The sequence below is a fragment of the Ceratina calcarata genome, unplaced genomic scaffold (genome assembly GCF_001652005.2).
Source record: "Ceratina calcarata isolate Rehan_Ccalc_2016 unplaced genomic scaffold, ASM165200v1 scaffold449.2, whole genome shotgun sequence".
NCBI lineage: Eukaryota > Metazoa > Arthropoda > Insecta > Hymenoptera > Apidae > Ceratina > Ceratina calcarata.
Window position 1 is genome coordinate 9,457 of NW_017168819.1, and position 13,646 is coordinate 23,102.

The 13,646-nt window shown below is 43.0% G+C and overlaps 2 protein-coding genes across 5 annotated transcripts in view; both read left to right on the forward strand.

Moving 5' to 3' along the window:
• The first annotated feature begins 2,619 nt into the window (after positions 1-2,619).
• Positions 2,620-8,546, forward strand: LOC108627257 (purine nucleoside phosphorylase). Of its 3 annotated transcripts, none has more exons than XM_018028432.2 (6): positions 2,620-2,880; positions 5,372-5,466; positions 5,540-5,751; positions 5,924-6,099; positions 6,898-7,088; positions 7,157-8,546. In XM_018028432.2, the coding sequence occupies exons 1-6, from the start codon at positions 2,768-2,770 to the stop codon at positions 7,375-7,377; spliced, it is 1,008 nt and encodes a 335-aa protein (XP_017883921.1). In that variant the 5' UTR covers positions 2,620-2,767; the 3' UTR covers positions 7,378-8,546. The 3 variants fall into 3 exon arrangements, with proteins under 3 accessions (XP_017883921.1, XP_017883923.1, XP_017883922.1); XM_018028434.2 differs by having other exon boundaries at positions 5,573-5,751; XM_018028433.1 differs by having other exon boundaries at positions 2,768-2,880; positions 5,543-5,751; positions 7,157-7,377.
• Positions 8,547-10,164: 1,618 nt separating this feature from the next.
• Syn1 (Syntrophin-like 1) overlaps positions 10,165-13,646 on the forward strand; it is a 215,633-nt gene continuing 212,151 nt past the window's right edge. The window contains exon 1 of one of the 2 annotated variants that reach the window (XM_018028422.2): positions 10,165-11,357. In XM_018028422.2, the coding sequence (XP_017883911.1) occupies positions 11,334-11,357 (24 nt within the window). In that variant the 5' untranslated portion in view covers positions 10,165-11,333. Of the gene's footprint in view, positions 11,518-13,646 lie in introns of both variants that reach the window. The other variant, XM_026815431.1, reaches the window with a different exon arrangement.

Sequence of the window (13,646 nt, forward strand, 5' to 3'; positions counted from 1 at the left end):
ATTATTTGTCTTCTTATGTCCTTCCCAAAGCTTACTTTATGCGTCGCGTTAATTTTTAATTACGAAAGTTTGACGATGCTGCAAATCTGGCCAGCTAAAAATTTGTTTATGAGAGAAGGTCGATGGTCTTTGTGGACGATCAGAGAAATTATGCATTACTCGTTGCATCGCAAAGTAGCTTTCGACTCACCAGGGAGAGGACCGGTGAAAACTGAATTTGCAGTCTCTTCGAGACCACATTTTAGCTCCTGTTTCGCCCTCCACGTCGGAGCTGCAATTTGTAAGTTACGGCTCGATTTACCCCTTTCGATTCGTTCAACGTCCGTGACCCCGCGCATTTTTCATTTTGTAAATAAGGTGTTGCATCGTTTTCATGCGTTGTGAATACAAAGTCTATTTCAAATATCGTTTAAAATCGCATACATATATGTAACCATATTTCACGAAGGAATAAAGGATAAAAGATCTTCATTGATTCCTACTGCTAACAATTCTCGAAAATTTCATTCTTATTTTTAACCAATATGGGAATCGTAACTTCTGTCTCGTCGATCAAATGTATCCCTATGATTCCTTTCTTTTGGAAGAAAATCTTTGTACCTTATCACTGTTGAAGTATCAAGTCCACGCTTATAGAATTAAGATTTCTGATAAACAAAATTTTCTATTTATATCACGAGTTAACTTCGTAAAATATTCTATTATTGATTAACTTCAATTCCTCGTAATCTTCTATTTCACAACATTTTCCTCATGTCTGTAAAGTTTTATTGGTGAAAGAATATGAGATAGCTGAACGATGAAAAGTAGCTAACTATTTGGTATTATATGTATAACCGATCAGAATAGATTTGTTAAAAATGATTTGAAAAGAAGGTGTAAAAAGTCGAGATACGCAAACAAGATAGCATGTTTAATGAAATGATATCACGCGGACTGACGTGTATGCCCGCGGCGCAGGTCTCTCGCTTTTCTTAAACCGATAGTATGCACCTTGGGCTGGATCGTTAAATTTCGAGAGGATCGCGCGTGGAGCCTGCTAACCTGCCATAATTGGCTCATTACACGAGGCATTAGGAGCCAGCCAAAATTCGTATCCTCGCAAATTGGCGCACGTGTCATCGCCAGGAAGTAACTCATTCAGGAAGTCACGGAACGTTTCGATAGAATGCGGCCAGGTGTGAAACGGGGCACGTAATTAATATTCGAATAAAGTGATCAAAGATTTGTATTAAGTTTCTTCGTATTGGGAAAACGTACGAAACTCTTTGAAATCTTTATTCTAAATACATGCCGTTTAGGCGACGCTTATACAATCCGGCTGACTATCCAAGGAAACATATTTTCGGACTTTGACACGTGAGTAACGGGTTCTAATCACAATAACGCCTAAAGAATTACGGTGTGTGGCCTTCTTAACTAGAATTTGCTGATACGGAGAAAGAAGTCTACAAAATTAAAAAATATATTGTAAAGCCAACAGTTGTTTTAGACTGTAATAAAAACGGGTGGAGTTGACGGAGGAGATCAACTTCTTAGCAAATTTTACACCATGTGTCATCATCAGAAAGTTTATAAAAATGAGTTTCTTTATTGTCTCGACATGATTCTTTTGAACAGTTATGTTGTTTTCAAAACAATTTATAAGGACAGAGCATTCCACGTTTTCAAGCAAAAATTAGCTGAAGAAATACTTTAAAAAAACTATACCTAAAATCAACACACCACAAAAAAAAAGAACAATTACACCATGTTCATCATTGCTACAAAGTTTTACCGGTCAACATTTTTCAATTCTTATCGAAACGGCTTCAACAAACAAAGGTCGCAAGCGCTGTGTAATTTGTTTATCAGAAAAGAAAAGAAAGATACTCTTTAACAATGTAATAATTATCATGCGGCATTATGCCTTGCCTTCAAATATTATCATGTTGTACAAAATAGTTAGATTCTATTCCTCTGATAATTGTAAATATAAGCAAGTATAAATTCTTTAAATATGTTATATATCTTCATTTTTTACATTTTGAAACATTTACATTTAAATACAATCAAAAAAAAGTTCAGTCATAAGGATTAATTTTTCATTTCTCCGTGTGATGCAAATGGGTTAAATGCCTGTGGACTAGCGTACAATTTACCAAGAGAAAATCGAGTTCTCGTTGAATACTTGAGCGAGTATCGCAATCGGACAGACTAGTCCCTACCGACCTTAATCGATCGCCACGCAAAAATTATATCGGCGGAATCGGCGTGATTTCTGAGGATCATTAAAAGTTTGTTGGCTCTCAATGAACTGAGTTTGTTGTTTCCCTTTGCGATTATCGTTCTCATACGGGGTAGGAAAGAGGAGAATGATTTATTAACAGCACGCTGGCAAGGGCGTTATTGCCCGTAAGACGGAGAGCATCGTCAGCGTCGTTATTGTCACATGAAACAAACAGCAGAGTACACAGCCGGCCGGTGGAAATTGGAGCACTTAGTTCGTAATGGGTTATCACGATGTGCCCCTACCTCCTACCGACATATTGTGTCCCGCTTGGAGGGAGCACCAGCAAACGTCCAAAATGATTGGCCGGTTTGTTACCATTTTTTCATTCACGCCAAGCTTCCGTATAAAACAGCAGCAAACCGAGATACCACAGCCACTAGTCAGGCATTTCTTAAACGAACGCACGCGTCTCATTCATTCGAATCTCTCGACTCTTTGTTTGTGATCGACCAAGGTGATCGGCTTTTATCGATCTGAATAGATTATTCGAACACCATGCCTTTCGCGGATTCCGGCAATGTCAACGGGAACAGAGTGTATCAACCACTGAAGCGGCGGGCGGAAAATGAATTCTTACACGCGACGGTCAAGCACTCAAACCACACCACGTGAGTTTTTAAATTTTAATGGATGTATAACATGCTGGAACGTCATTTTAATTGATTCCATTTTTCTTCGAACTCGTCATTGTCAACTATTCAATTAGAACCATGCCAATTGTATACGCTTCATGGTAAAACGTTATTTACGATTTATTGCCTGTCAGTCATCCTCATTAACTCGAAAATGTTATAAACTATTTGGAAAGGTTGTAACTCTCGGTTCATAAACGAACGCTTGACGGATAAATAAATGTTGTGATTTATTTTCGGAGCATTATTAATTTCATGCATCCTTTGCCTGAAGCTATCGTGATTTCGATATTATATTTGTTTCGGTAATTTAAGTCAATTAAGATCAAAATCTACTGATTGAATCAGTACGATATTTTAATATTTTTAACGCCTATTACAATTTGTAATTTTCTTAAGGACACGATTATGAATTTTTTACTCGTACGGTTTGACGAGTTTGGCCACAAGATTCTAGTGCAGGAATACAATAAAATTAACAACACTGCCATCGGTCCTATAAGTCTTTTACGCGTTTTAAAAAATACTTATTCCATATGCAGATTCGGCCTTCAGTAATGTCGCCACGGTTTGGCGTCGCATGGTCAGTGTCTTTCACTCGCATTAACGAATAGTTCGATTGATAAACTTTGCTTCGCTTCATCTTTCATGAAATTAGAGTAAAGGTATGAAGTACGAAGTACGATATACTCTTCAAGTTCGTGAGCTTCGGAACAGCCAATTTGGAGTTCCTTTGATTTTGTTGATTTAATCGATTAAACCGTGCAGGTTCGTGCAGACTTGATGAAACAGGAATCAACTATTAAATAGTAGCCCGATGACTTTGACGTTGCAGTAAGCGACACAGAGATATGAGCAAGAGATCTTCGTGTCAAAAGTTATCGGCAAATTTCGTAAAATGTTATATCATTTTAGCCAATAACACGAGTGACGTTTTTATTAGAATTCATCAGACGTGTTTGTGGCTAGCGATTGATTCGAATTGAACTGATTGAATTGATCGATTAGGTCATCGAAGTCTTGATCGATTAGGTAAATCAATCGAAGAACATCCTTACGTTTCGGTGAAACTTTTCCATAACAGAAAATTTAATCATCGGAACAGGTAAATGAATTTGTTAGTAAGTGGAAGATTAATAGTAATCCATATAAAGATTTGTCATATGCAGCTGCATAATACTTGACGTAGCATTAATATGATAGGTTCTCCACGAAAGCAATTGACACCGAGTCGCGATTAAGTTCCAAGACAGAGTCTAGGATTCCCTAGGAGTTCCGAGTACGGCATGCATCCATAATCGAGATTAGAGCGGCCGATATTGTAGGCAGATTCGCGGAGGCGTCATTGAATCCTCGCGATCGCCCGAAGCGATGCGCATTCACGTCGTTATAATAATCGTCGACCTTACATTTGCCATTCATAACGGGCCACCGTACAATCCCGTTTTACGACGAAGCATCCGCGAATGCGGTTGGTCTAATGACGTTTGCCATACCCGCGGCTATATCGAAGCCTTTCCAGGGGAACCCGACGAAACTGCGAAGCAATTCTCAGATTCGCGGCTGAATGCGACTGTATTGTCGACGGGGATGCACATTCAGGGTGTATTCAACGCGTTATAATTCGATGTCCCTAATGCCGCGCACACGTCGCGATTACTCGATCATCCACGTCTCGCTATGCGCGAACGTCACAGTTCCGAAGCGAGAGAGGAAAAGAATGAAAGACTCAAAGAAATCTCAAAGATTTAAGATACGTAGACAGCCTTTGACAAGATTTTAAATTCATCGTATATCATTTTCCACATTTAACATACTAGTCTTTTATATCTTTGCTATAAAGACAATTTAGCTCCGGAACTAGAAAAATGTTCTGTAGGATTCGTCCCGCGGTAGCTTCCGTTCAGGTGTGTTAAAAATTTTTTCGTTTTCGGGCTGCCGCGACGCGAATTGCAAGATAAGAAAAAACGAGCATGGAGGACATTACAATTCGCAGCGAGATCGCAAGCAATTTTCGACCGCGCCACGCGTGTAGCATTATATGTGTTCCGCGGCCGCATTTGTCCGGACGGACGCATGGAAATTCTGCGTGTGCATCTGTGCGTAGAACCGGCTGGTGGGTGCATTCTGCATACGCGCACGCGTGAGCGCTCGTATACATACGCGCGCGTCAGATGAACATAGTCGCGTTCGTACACAGACACCCGTAAATAATGTTAAAGCAGTAGCCCGCGTATTTCGATGCATGATTTGTAATACCCTGCAAGCCTACATTTAGCTTAAATCCAGCGCTATTTGTGCCTGTTAGCAGTTTAACAGGTAACTGCACCGTTTTGTGATAGTTCCGATGATGAAATTATGTTGTCACGCTTCCTCTCCTTCCAAAATCACGAATATTTATACTCGCGAGTTCATCGAAACGCAGTCGGATTTTGTTCGTTGATGCCGATATCTTTTATCGTTACAGATACACGTTCGAAGCTCTGCAGGAGTCGGCGAAATATTTCCTGGACCGCGTCAAGATTAGACCAAAAATTGGAATTATATGCGGCTCTGGAATGGGTTAGTATCCTTGGAACGATTTCACATGCGTGTTTGGGGCTATATTGTAGTCAGTTATTTGTCTGTACCGAAGCAGGATCAAATGAGCAAAACGAGTTGTGTCCAGGTTCGCTCGCGGATTCGCTCGAGGAGAAACAGTGCTTCCCCTACAATGAAATTCCACACTTTCCCGAGTCCACGGTCGAGGGTCACCAGGGTCAGATGGTTTTCGGTTATCTCCAGGGTGTGCCAATCATGTGTATGCAAGGCAGATTTCATTACTATGAAGGCTACCCACTGTGGAAGGTAATAAAATAAATTCTTCGTTCAATCTTCGGTGATATCGACGATGCTCTCATGAAAGTGATTAAATTCGTTAACAGTGCGATTCGTGACTAATCTATGTTTCGGTTACCCGAAACCCAAGCCTATTCGTTTTTTATAATTCCTAATGACTATGTACTGTTCGTGTTCATAGTGTGCAATGCCAGTAAGAGTTATGAAGCTGGTAGGCGTGACCCATCTGATCGCGACGAACGCCGCGGGAGGTCTAAATCCCACGTATAAGGTTGGCGACATTATGATGGTGAAGGATCACGTGAACATGATGGGTTTTGCAGGGAACAACCCTCTTCAAGGGCCAAACGACGACAGGTACTTTTCTCTCGCTTCATTCCCCCCCTCAGCATGTCGCATTACGAAACGCGTGGCATCACTCTATTTCGGTGTTATTATATGTATACTCACGTGCTTCCACCCCTATGTACTCTTCTTCCTTACACACGTATTTCTGGCTGACTATCGAAGTAAGCAAAATTTTGTACGAAACACTCTCAACGCTAATGAGTCGAAAGAAACAGAGAATGACAAGAGAAAAAGAAAGATTTCGACGGTAAAGCGAGTTAGGATGATTCACAGCGTGAACGGTAACGAATTCGAATCCGTTTCCAGTCGACAAAGGCTTTTAAGCTCGTTTCCGGAAGGAACGTCGTCGAGGGCCGCGAATTGCAGCCCTCGATTCTGAACGTTTTCCTTAAGGGTTGTGAAGAAGCAGAAATGGGCGGTCATGCGAGATCATTGAGGTCGTCTAAGGAATAAAATTAATCTATTTCATCGAAGCAACCCCTTGAATCGAATTGATGAACTATTTACCCGACGACACAAAGAATCTGATTGACGTATTTGCTTAAGGAGTTCCCTCGATTTTTCCGTCTATCTTTTTCCGTTTTCTTTTCTTTGCATTCCACTCTCCAGCCTTAGCGTCTCGTTCGTTTTCAGCCGGGCTTTCTTTGCCTTCCATCCTACGAAACTTGGTATTCTTTTTGTTTCTTTCATCCCTTCTATATTACGGCAACCTCCGATATTAATAGAGCGCAACGAACGTGTTCCCCGCATATTTTTTAACGATTGCTTATCCCCTTTTGATTGAGATGAAGTGGTTATTTGTTTTAGGTTTGGTCCTAGGTTTCCGCCGATGAACAAGGCTTACAACGTCGAGCTATTAAAAATGGGTGAAGAAATAGCTGAGGAGATGGGTATCACTGGCATTATGCACAAAGGCGTGTACACGTGTCTCGGGGGACCGAATTTCGAGACCGTGGCCGAGCTCAAGATGTTACGAATGATCGGCGTCGATGCAGTTGGTTAGTATTTCTTGTAGATCACCTTTACCATGCGCAATATATTTCATTAATGCGAGTGGGATTAATAGGAATGTCTACGGTGCATGAGGTGATCACTGCCAGACACTGTGATTTGACTGTATTCGCGTTCAGTCTGATCACGAATCAGTGCGTCACGGATTACGAGACTCACGAGCAAGCGAATCACGAGGAAGTGATAAACGTGGGAAAAACGAGGCAACCGTTGCTTCAAGAATTCGTGTACCGTATGGTGCTGCGGTTACGAGACATGCTGTTGGAGACGCAATGACTCGCGTGATTTAAACGTTCACCGGGCCGTTTCTCAGCTTACTCTTCGCGACTGTTGCACAATGAACGAAGAATCCAGGGAAATACCGGCTTACAAATTAATAAAAAGGGAGCGACGGGTGCTGAACGCAATGCCGATTTAATCGAACGCTGCAGTGAAATCCGCGAGTTTCATTCTCGATGTGGATCGGCTTGCCTCGGGGAAGATTTTCCAGGTGAAAAGAGGGTTCAAAGGCCTGTGTCGGACGACGCGACGCCAACAGCTCGTGACGATTCGATATCCAAGTATCGCATTGGTGTTCCAGATGGAAAACAAACTGTCGACCACTTTAGAATGCCAGTTCCTTCTTCTTTTCCCAGCTCATCATCCGAACTGTGCGATAAGCATCGGATAAGAGAGATCAGATTAAATCAGTATTTAACAGTATTTCACCGAGCGAATAAGGCGTCGTCGGTTTATCCGGCTTATCAGTGAACTATTCATCGGGATTCAACCGCGTTCCCTTTAATAACAATTTCGCCGCAGGGTGTACATAGCAGGTATACGCGTATTCAGAATCCGTTTGAATTCGAGAATCGGCTGCGCGTAGTTTCTGATCTCAATTGATTCGTTACGCGTCTTGAGGGAGCTCGTTTAGCTTTAAGAAGAGGGAACGGTTTAAGGGCTGGAGAGGATGGTAAATGCGCCACCTTCCCTCCCCTCGGCGGAACTCTCGTCGATTTTTCTCCCTCGCTTCGTTACCTTCATCTCTTACCGTGCTCTTCCATCGCTAATGCATCGGTGTTCGGGTTCGATAAATCTCGAGCGGTGAAGACCATACTGCCGCGGCCCTTCTTCTCTCCTCGTTTTCTGCCGCAGTTGCTCCTTTCGGATTACCATCCCCGCGATTAAATTATGACGTGACGTCGCATCGGCGAAGACGATCGCGAAAAAGTCACCGATATCCATCGTTTCGCATGCGGAAATGAAAAATATTTAGATTGTAATGCGAATCCTGTGTTAGTAATCTAGTTGTTGATTGAACCAAATGCGGTATATTGGGTATCTGCTGTACTGTAATTTCATTGACAGTTTATTTAACAATGATGAGTCGAGATGAAACACCGATGTGCAATTGTAATACATGTTTGTAATATAAACGTATAATACAGAGACAAGTGAAGTAATTTGCCAAGTTGTTTATGTTTAGTTTCATAGCGTGGAATTATACCGCAATATCTCACGGATGAATGGAGAATTGTAATTATACTGGATCGTGGAGGAAAATGCAACGATAGAGACCTGTTCCACGCTTTCCGCTATTTGTAACTTTGATAAACAGAAGAACTGTACAGGTAACAGTGGCTAATTAAACTACCCCCTTTGTTACCCGGCTCGATCAACTTCGACGGAATCGCTTAACGAATCGGTTCAGCCGATTTGTTCTTCATTTCCGAGCTCTCGAACACGACAACAACACGAATAGAGAAAGAGTATCCACTCGACGTACTCGAACGTTCGCGCTTCGATACACGGCAATCATATTTTAACCCAGTTCGACCTCGATTCCGTGCCCCCTCGATGTACTCCAATTTCTTTTTTTACATATGATCTTGGACCGAATCGGATTGATCGCCTCTAAGAGGGAGAATAACTGAAACGTAACATCTAACATCGTTCTATAATTCGATTTCAAACTATAAATCCGCAGTCGCAGCGATACGTGCTATCTTTTCGATGTGTACTTTCTGAATGTTTCTAGGAGATCGGTGCGCGTATTCTCCGAATTTAAAAAGATACACTCGGGCACGTTTCCTGTATGGTATCCATATCCATTCGTGGGGAAGGAAAGGATACGGCTTCGGCTGTTCGTGTATTTCCGCGTTGAAATAGAAACTGTACGAGGGATCAGTTATTGATATTTCTGGAACGGCAGATAAAACTTTTTCCCGCTGTCTAGCATGGCAGTCGTATATCTTTCTGCTTACCGAGCCACTTTCGAAGGACAGCAACACCATAATCGAGATAGGGGATGATGTATTTCGGTGTTAACTTTTCCCCTCTTACTTCGCCGGTGATAATGTTGGGAAAAGGAGTTAACGAATAGGAGAAGCTAAGGTGTTCGCGCGGTCAACGAGAGAAAGGATAGCAAGGGATGAAATTCAGAACGGAGAAGGCCTGATTATTTCAGAGAATAAGGACTGATAAGGTAATCCCGTTCTGTATCTTTATAAGCCCTCCCTCTTTTCTCGCTTTACCGCCCGCCTTCGTGAAACGAGATGCATAATATGATTGTGCTGCAATATCACCAACGAATAAGAACCCGGTATTTTCTATGAATTAAAGTATACAAGACAGGGAGAGAGAATAAATGACGCACTGTTAACGATGCGTCTCTGTCCCTTCCGACCGGTTCGTTTCATTACACGCAAAGCAAAACTGGATATCGTGGCACAATAAAGCGTTTCATCTCTCTTTTTCCCCGGCGATATTAATTCATCGGCAAGGAAATCGATGGGAACAAAAGAAAATGGTAATAACTCGGTAGATAGATATTAGAAATATTCAAGCTTCGGGCCTGGAATACTAAGGAGGATCGATAAAATGTTACACACGCGAGTTCATGCAAGGCGATGCATCTATATTTGACCATTTTTTATATCAAACGAGTTTTTTAAAGTTTTATTACTGAAACCCGCCTGTGGTATGCAAAAATGCAATTGCAACTACAATACATAGAATATGTGTCGATAAGCGTGAGCCCGTTGGGCGTTCGAAGGTTTCAAACTTTCCCGCCGATGTCGCTACGGTCGTTAATACCCGCCCACCCTACTACCGCCGTTCGTATAAGTTCGCCCGGCCGGAGGAACCGCTAGTGAATTTAGTACGACTCGTGACGTCGCGGTACTCGGTTGTTCGGTCGTCGTGTAGGTACACGTTCACCCTTTGTCGGAGATGTGACCGGTTCAGGAAGTGGCGTGCGTTTTTTTCGTATGCAATTATCGCGCGTTTCGGAGCGTCCGTACGTCGGTAACCTCGATTATCGAATGTAAAAAACGCGGGTATACGTCGACCGCCAAGTTCGTAGTGCATCGTGCGTCACGTTTCCTTCGCAAGGATTCAATTCGTAAAGATTGCCTGGAATATTATACAATATCGTATACCTGAGTAGCGTCCGACCGGAGCTTGGTATTCCGTCGATGTCGTTGCAGCATCTTACTCCGAACGACAGTACGCGTCGATCTTTGCTTCCTTGTTCGGATTGCGGGAACAGTACTGTGGATCGACACTCCAACACGTTCGCCGGTCTTAATTATTGTTCGTCCTTCGATTCGAGCGACCAGTGGTTAACGACGCGTTAAACTGCCGGCTAATTAATCGCGTCTGCCTGACTGACATTCGTCGCGGACGTTTGGACAGGAGGAGGCGTCCCTCTGCGCGTATACATGAGCCCGGAAAAGAGGCGTCGCAGAAAGGTTGACACGTTCGCGGTGCCGCGGGTGATCGGTATGTAATTCGAGCGTGAAAGAATCCGTATAAAAAATCGTTAGAAATCACGATTTCTACGGCGAAAGTGAATGACGGGTAGTGTAGTAAGAGAGTGGAATCGCGAGTAGGGAACGTAAATACATAGAAACACGGTGGCGTGTCCGATCCTTCCCTCTCTCTCTCGCGTCCTAAGCGAGAGTCGCGAGAATCGAATCGCTTCCAATCGAGGACGAAAGAAAGAAGGCCGGTGCGTAAAACATGTCGAGGTTGCTGAAAGGCGAACCGACCGGCGGTTATGTCATTGACTCGATCGCGAATCGTCGAATGTATTAACTCGGGCCGCGAATGACGCGTATCGTGGTGGCGTGAGTGAAGAAAGAAACGACGGCGGAGGACGCGCAATTGAAACTCTACGGGGAGAACGGTGTTCTGTTCTGAAAGAAAAAGCAGGCCAGGCGTCGTGCCTCCTACTGCCTACCGGAAGTCATATGCCCATACACGCGCGGAAAACGGTAAATCATCGTAGAAGCCATCGGCTATAACGAGCCTGCACGTTTATTTTGCGTTGGACCGAAACACGCCTGCCTGCCTGCCTTCCCCCACCTCTGTGTTGTTCGTTTTCTTTTCCTTGGTTCACCCGGTGTTCTTCGTTGTGTTCCGTCCTTCTCTAAGGTATGTCCGCAATTTAAACACTTTTATTCACTTGTTCAGATTATTTTTTAGCCTTCTCTAACTGTACGGCCCTCATATGTTTCCACTATTGTTTACGCTTTCCAAACATTATAATTAGCGGTTAAACAGTTTGGTTACAGAAGGCTAAATGTATTACTTTGCAACTCTCAATTAATACCGATGTATAAGCGCGTGACAATTATACTACGTATTGACTTTGCGCTTTTTATTATACATACGCTGTTAATGATGCTTTATTAGCGACAAATGATTCATATATAAATATAGACATTTTTATGTTACGTTCTCGCATTCATATTCTTTGGTTAAGCGCAAAACAAGTTAAAACTCGACCGCTTGAAAAGAGAAAATACGAAAAGAATTCGAGGGGGCTGACTGCCTCGCTAGCCGGCATTCCATTCGTATTCTTTGCTCTGACAAGTTCCGGCGCGTGGGGTAAAAAGTTGGCTGCGCAACGTGTGAACCTTTAAAACCGTGGCGCATAGGTTGCGATTTTCAATTTCTCTTGTTCCTCGGTTCGCTCCTTGAGAGATCTGCTGTCCCATTGCATTCCCGGGATTCTCGCAACCGCAATTTCAGCAGTGGCCTTACGCGATGCTTTCTCGATAGATTTAGAAACATTCAGTAATCGCGACACAATTGTGTCGCTTTATTTTTCCACTTGTACTTCAACGAGTCACGCGATCAGGCCAAGCTCTCGTTTAACACTGTCTGAGTCGGCCTCTCGCAGTCTTTGAAAGGGTCTATTTCAATTGCCGCGGTCGCTATCTTTCGCGTCCTTCGTGAATGAATAGAATAGGATGAATGAACGAAGTATATTTCAGAGAAAACTTTTGTCGCAGTGTACTGATTAAACCGCGCATCGTTTCCGCGAAGTTCTTGCGAAGTTCGTGCAAGAATTCGTGCTTGTTAGGGAACGATCGCGTGTAAGTACAGTCGCCAGATTCGAGTCGCCTTGTAATGCGCAATTACGAATCATATATTGGACAAGGAATAAAAGAGCAGCAGGATGGACAAGGTATCGACGCGTGCCTACGTGTGTACCATCCGGAAATCCTTGCGATGTGTTTCCCTCCTCTCGTTTTTCACGCGCGGTGGCTATTTTCTTCCTCCCATCTCTCTCGTCCACCTTCTACCGCTCATCCTTCTTCCTTTTCCTCTCCCGTTCTCTCTTTTGAGCCATAAACAACTGGTACCCGACGTTTGGCAAGGTTATTGGTTTTTGCGAGAGACACAAACCGTGTACACGCGTCCGACCTCCTACACGCGTATCACACAATCGTTCTTTCCTTCTCTTACCGCCTTCCAATTCCCTCCTCACTGTCCGTGGATCACCTTCTTTATCCATTCTCTCATCTGGACGTACACGTACGCGCGCGTAGGACGCTTATACAAAGACCCCATACACCGCGTATGCTTCACGTGGGCAGATCTAGTACGGGACCAACTCTCAGAGACAAACACTTTAATTATAACATTGTCACGCGCAAACGTGCGGCCACACACGTACACGTGATCGCGATATCGATGCTTTCATTAAACACGAGCACCTTCACCGGTACTAATACTATTATCTGATTACCGATGGTATGCTCGAATTTGATATAACACCTACCACGTCTGCCTTGTCCCCTGACAAACTCATATTTATCACCGGCACGTTGTTCCCTCGATTATGCAATTAAATTGCAATCCAAATAGGAATTTCTTGTATCGGTTAACAATAATAATATGCATTTCACTTCTGATATTCTATTGAACGGTTTATGCACTTTACGTTCTCTGCAAAAACAATTATTCGAAATTTGCAGTCTAGTGATTGTTCGAATAGAGTATGCGTTGCAAGACTTTCAAGAATAGGTGAAATATGAAGAGTTACACGGAGAGACCTTCATTAACACGTTCTGCTATCTTATCGTGTACTGTAGATCACTCTATAATGTTGTAACTAACCGAGGGCAATACGCGAGTACACGTCGTGTCGATCGTGTGTGGGCTATCAAACGTATTCAGTTACAACGTTCTCCGGTGAACGTTCACAATTGTAAGATTGTCTTTCTGAGATCACTGTAACCTAGATATGGTGCCGAATCAACAAGTATCGTGTT